Raw genomic sequence first — 16,812 nt, 5'->3', positions numbered from 1 at the left:
TTTTTTGAATACATCTCCTTAGGCAAGGGAAACCAAAGCAAAAATAAACAAATGGACTACATCAAACTAAACAGCTACTGCACAGCAAACGGAACTATCAATGAAACAAGATGGCAGCCTACTGAATGGAAGAAGATATTTGCAAATGATATATCTGACAAGGGATTAATATCTAAAATAGACAAAAAATTCATACAACTCAATCAAAAAAAAAAAACAAACAACCCAATTAAAAACTGGTCAGAGGACCTGAATAGACATTTTTGTAAAAAAGACATACAGATGGCTAACAGACATACAAAAAGATGCTCAACATGACTATCATCAGAGAAATGCAAATAAAAACCTCAGTGAGATATCACCTCACACTTGTTAGAATGGTTATTATCAAAAAGAGAGCAAGTAAGTGTTGGTATGGATGTGAAGAAAAGGGAACACTCATGCACTGTTGGTGGGAATGTAAACTGGTGCAGCCACTATGGAAAACAGTACAGAGGTTCCTCACAAAATTAAAAATAGCATTACCACATGATCCCTCAATTAACTTATGGGCATTTTTCCAAAGAAAACAAAAACACTAATTCAAAAAGATATGTGCACCCCTATATCCAGTGCATCATTACTTACAATAGTCAAGATATGGAAGTAACCTAAGTGTCTACCAAGAGATGAATGGATAAAGATATATATATATATAGACACACACACACACATATATACACACACACCCCATATGGTTAATAGACCATGATATACATATATCATGGTCTATTAACCATAAAAAGGAATGAAATCTTGCCATTTGCAACAACATGGATGGACCTAGAGGGTATTATGGTAAATGAAATAAATCAGACAAAGAGAGACAAATACTGTATGATTTCACTTACACGTGGAGTCTAAAAACAAAACAAATGGATAAACATAACAAAAGTATTCTCATAGATACAGAGAACAAACAGGTGATTGCCAGAGGAGAGGGGGATGGGAGGGAAGAGTGAGATAGGTGAAGAAGACTAAGATAAACAAAAAAAAATGAGTCATGGGGATGAAATGTACAACATGGGGGAATATAGTCAATACTAGTGTAAAAACTTTGTATCGTGACAGATGGTAACTAGACTTACCTTGGTGATCATTTTGTAATGTTAGAAATATCAAATCACTAAGCTGTGAAGCTGAAACCAACATAGTCAATTATACTTGTACTTCAACTTTTGAAAAGGTAATTTAATATATCCACTTGTACATTTCATTGAGGAAAATGAATAGCAAATAGCTTAATAGTCAGAATAGACAACTTGACTTTTGTTATGTGTTCACAGAAGAATATTTAGAAAAATTACCAGCAGAGTCCAAAAATCTGCTATACAACATTAACTATAAAACCTAGGGCTTCCCTGGTGGCGCAGTGGTTGAGAGTCCACCTGCCGATGCAGGGGACACGGGTTCGTGCCCTGGTCCAGGAAGATCCCACATGCCACGGAGCGGCTGGGCCCGTGAGCCATGGCCGCTGAGCCTGCGCGTCCGGAGCCTGTGCTCCGCAATGGGAGAGGCCACAACAGTGAGAGGCCCGCATACCGCAAAACAAAAAAAGCCTATAGTTAATGCTGTATTCTGCGTTTAAGAGTTTCTTAAGAGTGTAGATCCCATGTTATCTTGCCATAATAAAAAAATTCCGGAAGGAAGGAAGGAAGGAAGGAAGGAAAGAAGGAAGGAAGGAAGGCAAATCACTGGGGGAAACATGTGCTTTTAAAAAAGGGTGCTAGAACAACTACTTATGCATTTTATTATCTGTTAATTTTGTTTTTCACAAGCATATATACAAAACTAAAATCCATCTAATTTATACTTTCAAAAAACTTTTCCAAAATTGATAAGTCAAATAATTATGTTACATCACTGACAATTTTCTAAGAAACTGTATGAATTATGCCATTAAGTGTACATATCTGATAGCTATATCAATTTTTATGGAATTAATAACAGCTGCCAATTATTGAGCAATATCGCACACCCTAATAAGCATTTTATAGGCATTATCTCATGTAAGCCATAGCAAAATCCTGTAAGATAGGTATCATTATACCCCATTATTGTTCATAATAGCAGACCAAATGTCCCAGGCACAAGAGAATGGATAAACTATGATATATTCATACACTGGAATACTTACAGCAATAAAAAGGAATAAATTAAAACTATGTATATCTATCTAGAAGAACCTCAGAAGCCAAAGACTGTGTGAAAATTGCAATTCTCAGAAGAATATATAACATCTTAATATATAACATCTTTATTCCATCTGTTATATAGTTCAAAACCATACTGAGCAGCAAGAAAACCAATACATGTCAGGATAGGAAGTAAGAGTGATATAACTGGGGAAGAGAACACACAGTAATTCAGTGATATTTGGTAACATTCTACTTCTCAAGCTGGATGGCCAATAAACAGGAATTATTTCTACTTTTTCTTTATACGCGCTTTATATATATTCTTTTCTATGCATGAAATAGTTTATAGATGGAAAATGAGTACTATTAAAAAGAAAGTCATTCAAATACCGTATGCTAACACATATATACGGAATTTAAGAAAAAAAAATGTCATGAAGAACCTAGGGGTAAAACAGGAATAAAGACACAGACCTACTGAGAATGGACTTGAGGATATGGGGAGGGGGAAGGGTAAGCTGTGACAAAGCGAAAGAGAGGCATGGACATATATACACTACCAAACGTAAGGTAGATAGATAGTGGGAAGCAGCCGCATAGCACAGGGAGATCAGCTCGGTGCTTTGTGACCGCCTGGAGGGGTGGGATAGGGATGGTGGGAGGGAGGGAGACGCAAGAGGGAAGGGATGTGGGAACAGATGTATATGTATGACTGATTCACTTTGTTATAAAGCAGAAACTAATAAAAAAAAAAAGAAAGTCATTTATACATAAGCTGTTATAGCTGTGTGTTCTTAAGCAGAGAATATACATCTGAAAATAGCTGGACTGCATCTGCATCTCAAGATACCACCCTCAAGAAAAAATAAAAGTGATAAGAATACATTGATAAAACAAGCAAATCCATTCTTATTTTTCTAAGACAAAAGTTTTTAATAGATTTAGAATTAATCAAAACCTATAGAACCTAATCCTAAATCTTAGCTTTTGAAGACTTAAAGACTCCTAACACTTCAGCCAAAGACTATCAGTGACTCAGCTGGAGTCATCAATGCCCAGGTAAGAGATCCAAATGTCACCCCCTTTCTGTCACATTTTCTCTCTTAATTTCTAGATTTCTTTTATACCTTGGGCAAGTCAGTTGTTCTCCCATGACCAAACAACTTTGCTTTGATCTCTTCTACTTTTCTCCTGTCATCTTCATTTAATTCTGAAATGGAGTAGCCATACTCATGAGCCATATTAAACTTCAGATTCCAGGCTGGAGAGAAAAGCATAAAAACATTCAAGATCATACAATGCAAAAGTATCAGTGACTGTAAGAGCACAGAAGATCATCAATATATGCAATTTAATGCCCTACCACAGTGCTTACTAAACAGTGTGTACTCTCAATTTTATGACAAACTATTAGAAGTTCTTGAGAGACATAATTTCACTGAAAAGTCAGATTTTTTAAAAACATTCTACAGACATTTCTCCAAAGAGACCACTTTAAATATGGTATTCAGCCATTTTATCTTTATCTTCCTTCCAATCAAAAGAGTCCCTATGTCTCCCCAATTAGCTCCTGCTACAGTCACTGCCACTTCCATGATAGTTAATATTGTAAAAGAATAAATAAAACTTGAAGTTTTTGGAGAATCAAAATATGCATAAGTGATAGAAGGAATGGTATAGGAAGTTAATCTCAAGAGAAGATTTCCAAGTAGGCCTGAACTGCTTATAAGTTGCCTTCCAAAACATATTTATTCGCCATGTTATCTTAAAGACTTTTTTTCTTTTTTTTAATGGAATTCTACAATTAGAGATTAATGGAATTTAACTCTAACCCAAGTTCTAGTGTGAAATACCTTGACTTGGTTTTTTCTGATGTCTATCTAAGATCTGCTTTAAGAACTTTATTAGAAAAGTGGATAGAAAGTATATGTAGTTTGATGATACAGAGTGACTTAGAGAAGCACAAATTGAAGTTTTTTACTGCCTCCAAAATAAGGACAGTGCAATGAAAAAGATCAGGAAAACATCCAAGCTTTAGGAGTTTGGAAACCCAAGTTTTATCTCCCCTTTTCTTCAGACATCAGAACTTACTTTTCCTTAAGACCTTAAACTAGCACTATTACTACTGTGACTTCATTATTGGTTAAATGAGTTTATTCTGGGTTGCCAGTAGAAAATATAATCATCTAACAGTTCTACAAGAAAATTAATTTAGAGCTCCAACACTTAACATTAAGCAAATTATTAAACTATAACGTTTATGAGTTTGACCTGCCTTTATAACAAATTATCTTTTCCTACCTCGTGCCCGTACCCGAGATTCCTCCTCCTCTGCATTTCTGAGTATTTGTTTAGCATGGTTCAACGAGGATTCACATTTCAGAAGGTTTTTCACATGTGCAGCCAGTGAATCTACACTGCTACCACCACCATTGTCACTCTCTAACACACCCTCTTCCTCTCTGCTATCTGTCATGCTTGTCTTGGGTGAAGAATATGGAAAGAAGTTTAGAAGCACATCAGAAACTGACTCCAAGGAATTACTGTCCCATGAGCAGGAACTTGCATCACTACTTGAATCACTTTTAATGACAGTCATCATAGGAATAACAATCTTATTCTCAATGGTTCTACTATACCCTTCAGGGTCAGATCTCATTACAGATCTGGCTGCTTTATGTTGCCTAAGGGTTTCGTCTAATGCCACTCTGGCTTTGCTTTCTGCTTCCTGTAAAGGACTTCTAACTGTAGTTGAACTAATAAACTCCCAATTTTCAATGCCTCTCTGGCATTTCAGATTCGTCTGTGTGCTAATATCCTTCTGTATGAACTTGTTGCTTGGGCTTTCTTCTGTGAATGGCTGTCTCTGAGACAAATCACCATTAGATGCATCAGTTGTGGGGGGTTCTTTGAAGCAAACCACCTTCTTAGATTGTATAAATGAAATATCACTAACATCTCCGAAAGGGACAAGTGGAACAGGAAAATTGCATCGTCTCAGTGCTATATTTTCTGCTTCCATTAAAAGTGTCTGAATCTCTTTAAGAGTTTTGGAACTGTTTTCCGTATCCTGGATTTCCTTAGAGCCAACATCTTCAAAACCTGAAGATTCTGGCTTATTTCTTACAACTCTACCATCAGCCTGAGAATTTAAAGGCATATTGTTTGAGATAACACTGGTGTTAGAAGAATCTAAATTATCTATCAGCCTTTGGACATGGTCTGAAACAAGTTTGTGCTTCTCACTATGTGAATAAGTACTAGGGGGAACTGTTGATAACCCAGTAATCTGACCAGCTTGCCCAAGATTACTTGAGAACTTCAGGTTATTTTCAGTTAGATGTCTTTCTGGAGAATCCTGTTGGTAGAAAAGAATTGGTTTCTCTCTATGTGAAAAGGAACTAGGAGGAACTGCTGGTAACACAGTTTTTTGGTCAGCTGGTCCAGGAACTGTTGAAACCTTCAGTGAATCTTCAGTGAGATGTTTGTCTGGCAATTCCTCTGGGTAGAAAATATTAGATTTCTCTCTGTGTGAATAGGAACTAGAAAGAGGTATTTGTATCCAAGAATTCACATCAGTTGGTTCAGGAACGGGTGAAATCTTCAGAATATCTCCACTTTGATGTCTATCTGGCAACTGCTGTTGAAAGAAAATACTGGGCTTTACTCTCTGAGAATAAGAATTAGGAAAACCTGTCAGTAATGGAGTCTTCTGGTCATCTGGTCCAATCACAGTTGAAGTCTTAGGCTTTTCTCTATGTGAGTAGGAACTAAGGGGAGCTGACAGTAACTCAGCCTTCTGGTCATCTGGTAAAATCCCGAGTTTCTCTTTATGTGAGTAAGAACTAGAAGGCCCTTTTGTTATCTCAGCGCTCTGGTCAGCTGGTCCAGGAAGAGCAAAAACTTTTAAAGTTTCTTCAGTAAGATCTGGCAACTCCTGCTGGTAAAAAACATCGGCCTTCTCTCTATGTGAGTAGGAACTAGAGGGGACTGTTTGTATGCCAATCTTCTGGTAAGCTGGTTCAGGAACAGCTGAAACTTTCAAAGTTTCTTCAGTAATATCTGGCAACTCCTTCTGGTAAGAAAAGATGGGGCTCTCTCTATGTGAATAGGAAGTAGGGGGCACAATATGCATACCAGTGGTCTGGTCTGCTTGTCCAGGAAGCTCTAAACATTTTAAAGCATCTTCATTAGGATCTGGCAACTCTTGCTGGTAAGAAATGATGGGCTTCTCTCCATATGAGGAAGAAGTAGAGATTATTGCTGGTATCCCAATCTTCTGGTCAGCTGGTCCAGGAACCTCTAAAACTTTTAAAGCCACTTGAGTAAGATCTGGAAACTCTTGCTGGTAAGAAATGATGGGCTTCTCTCTACATAAATAGGAACTAGATGGTACTGCAGGTATCCCAGTCTTCTGGTCAGCTGGTCTGGGAGCAGTTGAAACATTCAGAGCCTCTTCAGTAAGGTATCTATCTGGTAAGGCCTGCTGGTAGAAAATAATGGGCTTCTCTTTACGTAAGTAGGAAGCAGAGGTTACTATACGTATCCCAGTCTTCTGGTCACCTGTTCCAGTAACACCTGAAACCTTCCGATCCTCTCCAGTTAGATGACTATCTGGCAACTCCTGTTGGTAGAAAACACTGGATTTCTCTCTATGTGAGTAGGAACCAGAAGGTTCTGATGTCCCAGTCTTCTGATCAGCTAGTCCAGAAATAGCTGAATCTTTCAGAGCCTCTTCAGATAGATGACTGCCGGGCAAGGCTTGTGGGTAGAAAATACTGGTCTTCTCTCTATGTGAGTAAGAAGTAGAAGTTACTATAGGAATCCCAGTTTTCTGCTCAGGGGGTCCAGGAGCAGGTGAAACTTTCTGAGCTTGTTCAGTTAGATGACTGTCTGGCAACTCTTTCTGGTATAAAATACCGGGCTTCTCTCTATGTGAGTAAGAAGTAGAGGGTATGGTAGGAATCCCAGTCTTCTGCTCAGCCAATCCAGGAGCAGCTGAAACTTTCTGAACCTGTTGAATTAGATGACTATCTGGTAACTCTTGTTGGTACAAAATACTGGGCTTCTCTCTATGTGAATAGGAAGTAGAGGGTACTGTCGATATCCCAGTCTTCTGCTCAGCCAATCCAGGAGCAGCTGAAACTTGCTGAACCTGTTGAATTAGATGACTATCTGGTAACTCTTGTTGGTACAAAATACTGGGCTTCTCTCTATGTGAATAGGAAGTAGAGGGTACTGTCGATATCCCAGTCTTCTGCTCAGCCAATTCAGGAGCAGCTGAAACTTGCTGAGCCTGTTCAGTTAGATAACTGCCTGGCAACTCTTGTTGGTAGAAAATAAGAGGGTCCTCTCTATGTGAATAGGAAGTAGAGGGTATGGTAGGAATCCCAGTCTTCTGCTCAGCCAATCCAGGAGCAGCTGAAACTTTCTGAGCCTGTTCAGTTAGACGACTGTCTGGCAACTCCTGCTGACACAAAATACTGAGCTTCTCTCTATGTGAGTAAGAAGTAGAAGTTACTATAGGAATCCCAGTCTTCTGTTCAGGGGGTCCAGAAGCAGCTGAAACTTTCAGAGCCTGTTCAGTTAGATGACTTTCTGGCAATGTCTGTTGATAGAAAATACGAGGCTTCTCTCCATGTGAGTAAGAGGCGGAGGATGCAGTAGGCAACCCAGTCTTTTCATCAACTGGTCTAGGAGAAGGTGAAACTTTCAGAGCCTCTTCTGGTAGATGACTGCCTGGCAAGGCCTGTTGGTAGAAAATACCAGGCTCCTCTCCAACTGAGTAGGAACTAGCCGGTTCTGTTGGTTTTCCAGTCTTTAGATCAGCTAGTCCAAGAAGAACTGAAACATTCAGACCCTCTTCAGTTTGATGACTGTCTGGCAATGCCTGTGGGTAGAAAATACTGTGCTTCTCTCCAGGTGAGTAGGAACTTGGAGGGACTGTAGATATACTTGTCTTCTGGTCACCAAGTCCAGGAACAGCTGCAACTTTTAGAGCCTCTTCAGTTAGATGACCGTCTGGCAAGCCCTGTGGGTAGAAAATATTTGGCTTCCCTCTTTGTGAGTAGGAACTAGAGGGCACTGTTGCTATCTCAGTCTTCTGGTCAGCTAGCCCAGGAACAGCTGAAACTTTTAGAGCCTCTTCAGTTAGACGACTGTCTGCTAATGTCTGTTGGTTGAGAGTATCAGTATGTTGACCAATATTCTTCACTTGAGGAGACCTTCCAGCCAACTGAGGAAAGTCCTCAGGGGACAAGGATAAATGAGATACAGTGTCTGAATCTTCAGGAGTGGTAGTGATGCCTGGTTTCAAGGTGGATTGAGGAATTTCAGCTATGTCTCCTTTGGACGTATCCCCTAAAGAAAAAGAGATTTGTTAATATTGTTGATATTATATATATATTTTTTGAATTAAAAAAATTCCTTTTATGCACTAAAAGAAATAAAGCAAACTTTCCTTCCTTTGGCCTTTATGCTTCCAGAAAGGATTCCTAAAGAAATATTCATCAGAAGAAATAAAGATTTATATATAAAGATATTAATTACAAAGTGATTTATAAGAGCAGACTAATGTGGAAATAATTAAGTACTCAACAAGAGAGTAATGTTTTTAAATAGCAGTATATATACTTTATGGAATATTATGTGGATCTTAAAATTTAGATTTTAAATTTCAATGTGATGGAAGTTCAATGTGATGGAAAATCCTATCTAGTAAGGGATTTGATTTCCCCCTAAGCTAGTAAGTTAGCCTGTTATTGTGTCATGTATGTTTTCAGAAGACATAAAACTCCTCAATCAGAGACAAAATACTTTACTCCAAGGCATAGCAAAGGATCATCACTTATTTTCATGAAATCCCCTTTCCCCTAAGTCATATGAGGGCAAAGCAATATAGCCCAGATGGATGCTATGCATGCAGTGGATTTAACTGACTCTCCTAATAAATACACCCTGAATAAAATATGTATTTTTAATTAAGTGAAACTGTAAAGACTCTAAAGGTTACACTAAGGAGTTTGAAATTAATTCTACATGGCATGGGGAGCTGTTGACAGATTTGATCAGAACTGTAATGCAGAAATACAGATTCTCTTGAATCTGGGTGGAAGGGAATGCAAAAGCGTCGTAAGCAGTACTATCTAAAAGAACTTTCTGCAACATTGGAAACGTTCTATATTTGTACTATCTAATACTAAATGAAAGTAGCTCTAAATAGCAGTGAAAAGTAAATGACTGCAATCAAATTACAAGATTTGACATTCATTTGCTGATTCAAAAAAATGAATGTTTAGTATGTACTAATCACTGTTCTAGATATAGAAAACAGAGCAATAAACAAACAGACAAAACTTACATTCTAATTCTCCCTCACAGAGCTTACATTCTAATAGGAGGAAACAAATTACTAAAACATATGCTATGTCAGATAGTGATAAGATGATTAATATATACAGCAAGTATTGTCTCTACTTTACATAAAGTTTCAAAGATGATGATATAACAGTGCTTCTCTTTGTGGAGATCTCATTAACTTGCAGATTCCGACTGAGTGAGTAGGTCTGGGGTGGGATCTGAAATTCTGCATTTCTAACAAGCTCCCTGATAATGCCCAATACTACTCATCCTCAGACTATATTTTGAGTAGCAAAAATATATAATTTTTCTAGAGTTGTATGTTGAGTAAGTGACAAAAACAGGCACTTTAACCTTTTAATCCTAACTCCAAATTCTGAACTCTTTTCACTACAACTAACTGCCATTCTAAATCCACTAATAAGCTTCAAAAAAGTAGCTGAATGTATGATGAAACAGCTTGAATAATGATTGTAAAGTAAAGAAGTACCAAGTACTAACTCTTCAAAAAAACTAAACGACAAGGAACAATGTAACCTGCATAGTAACTTGAGAAGGAAAATGGGATATAGAAATTTTTGTGAGAAAATAAACAGCTCAGAAAATTAATAAATCAACAAAGACTGACAAACTGAACAACCAACAGGTCAAAGAAGAAATCAAAAAGGAAATAAAAAATACCTGGAGACAAATGAAAATGGAAATACAACATACTAAAACTTATGGGATACAGCAAAAAGTTCAAAGAGAGAAGTTTATAGTGATAAATGCCCACATAAAGAAACAACAAAAATGTAAAATAAACAACCTAACTTTACACCTCAAAGAACCAGAAAGAGAAGAACAAAGCCCCAAGTTAGTAAGGAAGGAAATAACAAAGATCGGACTTGAAATAAATGAAATAGAGACTAAAAATACAATGTAAAAGATCAATGAAACTAAGAGCTGGTTCTTTAAAAAAGATAAACTAACACTCCTTTAGCTAGACAGAGGAAGAAAAAGGACTCAAATAAATAAACTGCGAAATGAAAAAGGAGACTTCCAAATAATAGCACAGAAATAACAAGGGTAAGGGACTGCTATGAACAATTTTAGGCCAACAAATTTGACAACCTAGAAGAAATGGATAAATTCCTAGAAAAGTACAATCTACCAAGTCTCAATCATGAAGAAATTGGAAATCTGAACAGCCTAGTAAGGAGATTGAATCAGCACTCAAAGTGTTCCAAAAGGGACTTCTCTGGTGGAACAGTGGTTAAGAATCCACCTGGCAATGCAGCGCACACAGGTTCAAGCCCTGGTCCGGGAGGATCCCATGTGCCACAGAGCAACTAAGCCCATGCGACACAACTACTGAGCCCAGGTGCCACAACTACTGAAGCCCACGTGCCTAGAGCCCGTGCTCCACAACAAGAGAAGCCACCACATTGAGAAGCCCACGCACCACAACGAAGAGTAGCCCCCACTTGCCACAACTAGAGAAAGCCTGCGTGCAGCAACAAAGACCCATCATAGCCAAAAATAAATAAACAAATAAATAAATAAAACGGAGCAATGGGATATTAAAAAAGTGTCATAACAAACAAAAGTCCAGGACCAGATAATTTCACTGTTTTATTCTATGAAACATTCAGAGAATAAAAACCAATCTTTATTAAACTTTTCTAAAATATACAAGAGGAGAGAACACTTCCAAACTCATTTTACGAAGCCAGCATTACCCTGATACCAAAACCAGACAAGGACATTACACAAAAAGAAAATTACAGGCCAGTATACCTGATGAATTTAGATGTAAAAATCCTCAACAAAATATTAGCAAACCAAATTCAACAATACATGAAAGGGGTGATATGCCATGACCAAGTGGGAATTACTCTAGGGATGCAAGGATGGTTCAGCATCCACAAGTCAATCAATGAGATACACTTTGTTAACAACATGAAGAATAAAAATTATGATCATCTGAATATATGCAATATATTGGGATTGATATATACATACACTGGTATGTATAAAATGAATAACTAATAAGAACCTGCTGTATAAAAAAATAAATTCAAAAAAAAAAGAAGCTTCCTATGAAGGGTAATAGGTCAGGAAGCAGAACTTGTTTCTATCTCTACATCAGTCTTTATCTTCCTGAGTGACTATGTCTGAATTACTTGTATAGCCTTCAGTTTCCTCATTTACCTTACATAGCCTTGGAATTTATAACCTCATAACACTGTATAAATCTCTCAAATTTGAGTGGCTCCCTTGGCCTCACAACTGATTCATTTTTGTCCCATTAAACAAACTAGTGTTTTGGGAAAAAAATGACCAAATGCATCCAAGGCCATGTTGGGTAAGTAACTGACCTGGACTCAGAAACCTCGGTTTTTGGTAATCATTCCTTTATGGCCTTAGGAATTTTGCTTGGTCTCTGTGAACTTAGATTTTCTCATCTGTAATAGGAAAGTATATGAAAACCAAGACCCCTATCCACTACTCTTATTTTTTTCCTACAACAAACTATATCATTTTATAATGTAGAATTTCCTCAGCTTAAAGTACATTTCTAGTGTAAAAAAATAAATGATTTTCTTTAAAAAAAAAAAAAGCATTTGACAAGATTCACTACCCCCTTATGATAAAAACTATCAACAAAGGGATACAGAAGGAATGTACCTCAACATAATAAAGGCCATATACAACAAACCCACAGTCAACATCATACTCAGTGACTCAATGGTGAAAAGCTAAAAGCTTTCCCTCTTAAGATCAGGAGCAAGACAAGGATGCCCACTCTCATCACTTTTACTCAACATAGTACTGGAAGTCCTAGTTGGAGCAATTAGGCAAGAAATAGAAATAAAAGATATCCAAGTCAGAAAGGAAGAAGTAAAATTGTCTCTCTCTGCAGATAACATGATGCTATATATAGAAAATCCTAAAGACTCCAACAAAAAACGATTTCAGTGAAGTTGCAGGATACAAAATCGCTATACAAAAAACAGCTGCATTTCTATGCACTAATAATGAATGATCAGAAAAAGAAATTAAGGAAACAATCCCATTTACAACTGCATCAAAAAGAATAAAATACCTAGGAATAAATTTAACCAAGGAGGTGAAAGAGCTATACACTGAAAATTATAAGACACAGTTGAAAGAAATGGAAGACCCAAAGAAATGGAAAGATAGTCTGTACTTATGGACTGGAAGAATTAACATTGTTAAAATGTCCGTATTACCTAAAGTAATCTATAGATTCAGTGGAATCTCTATAAAAATACTAATGGCATTTTTCACTGAAATAGAAGAAGCAATGCTAAAACTTATATGAAAGCACAAAAGACCCAAATGCTCAAAGCAATCCTCAGAAAAAGGAACAAATCTGGAGGTATCACACTCCCTAATTTCAAATTTTACTACAAGTCTATAGTAATCAAAACAGCATGGTATTGGCAGAAAAACAGATATAAAGATCAATGCAACAAAATTGAGAGCCAAGAAATAAACCCACACACATATGAACAATTAATTTATGACAATGGAGCAAAAAACATATCATGGAGAAAAAACAATCTCCTCCATTAGTGGTGTTGGGAAACCACCACCGCACAGGAAAAGCACCTGCAAAGGAATGAAACTAGACCACCATCTTACACCATACACAAAAGGTAACTCAACATGGACTAAAGACTTGAATGTAAGACCTGAAACTATAAAACTCCTCGAGAAAATATACGCAGTACACTCTTTGACATTGGACTTAGCAGTATCTTTCCTGATATGTCTCCTCAGGCAATGGAAACAAAAGCAACTACATCAAACTAAAGCTTCTGCACAGCAAAGGAAACCATCAACAAAATGAAAAGATCACCTACCAAATAGGAGAAGCTACTTGCAAATCATATATCCAATACGGGGTTAATATCCAAAATATGTAAAGAACCTATACAACTCAACAACAACAACAACAACAAAACAACCTGATTAAAAATGGGCAAAGAACCTGAATAAACGTTTTTCCAAAGAAGACATATAGACAGCCAACAGACACAGGAAAAGATGTTAAACATCATTAGTTATTAGGGAAATACAAATCAAAATCATATGAAACTATCACCTCACACCTGTTAAAATGGCTATTAATAAAAAGACAAGAAATAAAAAGTACTGGCGAGGATGTGGAAAAAAAGGGACTCCTGTGCACTGTTGGTGGGAATGTAAATTGGTGTAGCCACTATGGAAAACAGTATGGAGTTTCTTCAAAAAATTAAGAATAGGGACTTCCCTGGTGGTCCAGTGGTTAAGAATCTGCCTTCCAATGCAGGAGAAGTGGGTTTGATCCCTGGGCAGGGAACTAAGATGCCACATGCCTCAAGGCAACTAAGCCCGTGTGCTGCAACTACTGAGCCCACATGCCACAACTAGAGACTCCATGTGCTGCAACCACAGAGCCCACACGCCACAACTAGAGAGAAGCCCATACGCCACAATGAAGAACCTGCATGCCGCAGTGAAAGATCCCGTGTGCCGCAACTAAGACCCGACACAGCAAGAAGAAAGAAAGAAAGAAAGGGGGGGAAGGAAGGGAGGGAGAGAGAGGGAGAGAGGGAGAGAGAGAGAGAGAGAGAGACAAAGAAAGAGAGAAGGAAGGAAGGAAGGAAAGAGAGAGAGAGAGAGAGAAAGAAAGAAAGAAAAAGAAAGAAAGGTCAAGGAGAAATACATAGAGACCCCTTCAAGGGTCTGGACTAATGAATATTAAAAAAAAGGATAGAACTACCATATGACCCGGTTATTCCACTTCTGTGTATTTATCTGAAGAATATGAAAACACTAATTATAAAAGAAAAAATACTAATTATAACACCCTTGATTGCAGCATTATTTACAATAGACAAGGTATGGAAACAACCTAAGTGCTCATCGACAGATGAACGGAGAAATAAGATGTGGTACATACAGTTGACACTTGAACACTGTGGGTTTGAACTTTGCAGGTCCACTTACACGTGGATATTTTTCAACAGTAAACACTAGAGTACGACACAGTCTGTGGTTGATTGAATCCACAGTTATATGCAGACTACCCCCACGTTGTACAAGGGGTCAACTGTACACACAATGAAATACTACTCAGCCATTAAAAAAAAGATGAAATCTTGCCATTTGCAACAACACAGATGGACCCTGAGGGTATTATGCTAAGTGAAATAAGTCAGAAAGAGAGGACAACACTGCATGATTTCACTCATATAAATAAAATAATAAATAATAAATACCCAAACAAACAAACCAAACTAAAATAAAACACACAGATACAGAGAAGAGAGTAGTGGTTACCAGAGGGGAAGGAGGGTGGGAGGTGGCTGAAATGGGTAAAGGGGGTCAACTTGGTGACAGAAGGAAACTACACTTTTGGTGATGAACATGCTGTAGTGCATACAGATGTCAAAACATAATGTTGTACATGTGAAACATATTTAAAAATGAAAAATAAACAGATTAAAGAACAAACACTTGTTGTTCCAAATTATTTTCTAATTTTTCAAAGTTTTTACATGATTTGATCACTACAAATTAATAGTGACATCTAGTACCTAGAAGGGAACAAATGAGATAACAACCAAGGAGTTAAGATATACAGCCCAGATCCTTGAAAGATGTGTTACACAAAATAATGAGTCCTTACTTAAGAAGACCTCAGCAGGAAGGAAAAGATTAGTAAAGGAAACTAAAAGAACTACTGCAAGTTAAGCTTGTGGTGTTCACGAAGAAATTTCTGGCAGTTCCATATAAGCTTAAGGACATACACTTCAAACTGTCAGAAGCAATGTTGATCATAAATCCAGTATCATTTTTGAAATATGTTTGCATACGTAAGGAATACATGATGATGGATGGCATAGTTGTAGAGTACTACTCTCTCAGCCCTTGAAACAGGAATAAATATGCTGACTGTGAATGTTACAATATTACTATATATCTATTGAATTCTTCAAAGTCCATTTTTAGGGGAAGGGTTGAAGAGAAAAGTCTGGACATGAGGAAGAAGAGAACTGCCCAGAAAAAGATTATAATGTTCCAAAAGTTTATATTGATGCCTTTTAGAGACAGACTAACAACCTGGTTAGGATTTGCTGAAGAATTATTTACCCATTGGAGCCAAATGCTTATTAACATAGAGGGTTTCTTTGGGAGACAAAGAGAGCATAGTTTTATTTCTCAAAGTATAATCTGAAATCCTCTATGACCTCATTTAATAAGAACAACAAGCAAGTACTTTATTTCTCACAGACAAAATGAGATGCAATTCCAGTTTTGTTTTACATACAACTAAGGGCTTCTTATTAGTAATCATTCCAAGTGAATTATTATGGATTATTAATACTAGCACACAAAAATAAATTAGCATATTTCTGGATTTCAAGACCTCCAATTCAGTCACCATTAACAGGTCTGGCTGTCCTGAAAAGAATCTATTTTGTCTGCACAGCAAGTACACTGAAATTCCTGCAGTTTTAAAAAGGATACTGGTAATATTTTAAGTTGGTCTTTGTTTTCATTGCTGTTATTCTTGCTCTCTAATTATGAACTACTGTAACTTTGCTGTTTTTACAATTTCCTAATTAGTAATTACTGATAACTAGATAAGTATAATTTTTTGTGGGTTATTTGGTTAATCCTTGAGTAAATTGATAGATGTTTGCATCAACATTAACCTAAGTCTTCTCAAAACTAGACTATAATACATGTATATATTATAGTTCAAATAGAAATTCTTGATACCATTATTGACAAAGCAGATGTAAATATAACCCTTCCAAAGTGCCTATAGGGACTTCACTGGTAGTCCAATGGTTGAGAATCCGCCTTCCAATGCAGGGGATATGGGTTCAATCCCTGGTCGAGGAACTAAGATCCCACATGCCATGGGGCAACTAAGCCCACATACCACAACTACTGAGCCTGTGCACCACAACTAGTGAGCCCACACGCTCTGGAGCCCGAGCGCCACAACTACAGAGCCCATGCATCGCAATGAACAGCCTGCATGCCGCAGCAAAAGATCCTGCGTGCCACAACAAAAGATCCTGCATGCCGCAGCTAAGACTTGACACAGACGTACATACATACATACATACATACATACATATTTTTTTAAAAAAACAAAGTGCCTATATAGTGTGATACTTTATGGATGTTGTCTTCTTGACAAATGTATGTCATCTGAATAACCTGCAACACAATATCAAGTTAAATGTAAGAAAACTGCTGAGTTTAT

The 16,812-nt window shown here is 37.3% G+C and overlaps 1 protein-coding gene across 10 annotated transcripts in view; it reads right to left on the bottom strand.

The window, feature by feature from the left end:
- Positions 1-16,812, bottom strand: part of ALMS1 (ALMS1 centrosome and basal body associated protein) — a 249,532-nt gene that overhangs the window by 171,867 nt on the left and 60,853 nt on the right. For all 10 annotated transcript variants that reach the window (XR_014295936.1, XR_014295937.1, XM_082642966.1 and 7 more), the window contains 2 exons: positions 4,479-8,537; positions 3,305-3,438 (listed from right to left, as the gene is read on the bottom strand). Coding sequence is in view for 8 of the 10 variants with exons in the window: in XM_082642966.1 (XP_082499092.1) it covers positions 3,305-3,438; positions 4,479-8,537 (4,193 nt within the window). In the remaining 2 variants the exon portion in view is untranslated. The remainder of the gene's footprint in view (positions 1-3,304; positions 3,439-4,478; positions 8,538-16,812) is intronic.

The sequence above is a fragment of the Mesoplodon mirus genome (assembly GCF_964341445.2).
Source record: "Mesoplodon mirus genome assembly, chromosome: 14".
Taxonomy (NCBI): Eukaryota; Metazoa; Chordata; class Mammalia; order Artiodactyla; family Ziphiidae; genus Mesoplodon; species Mesoplodon mirus.
This window is presented reverse-complemented; position numbering and strand designations above follow the sequence as displayed.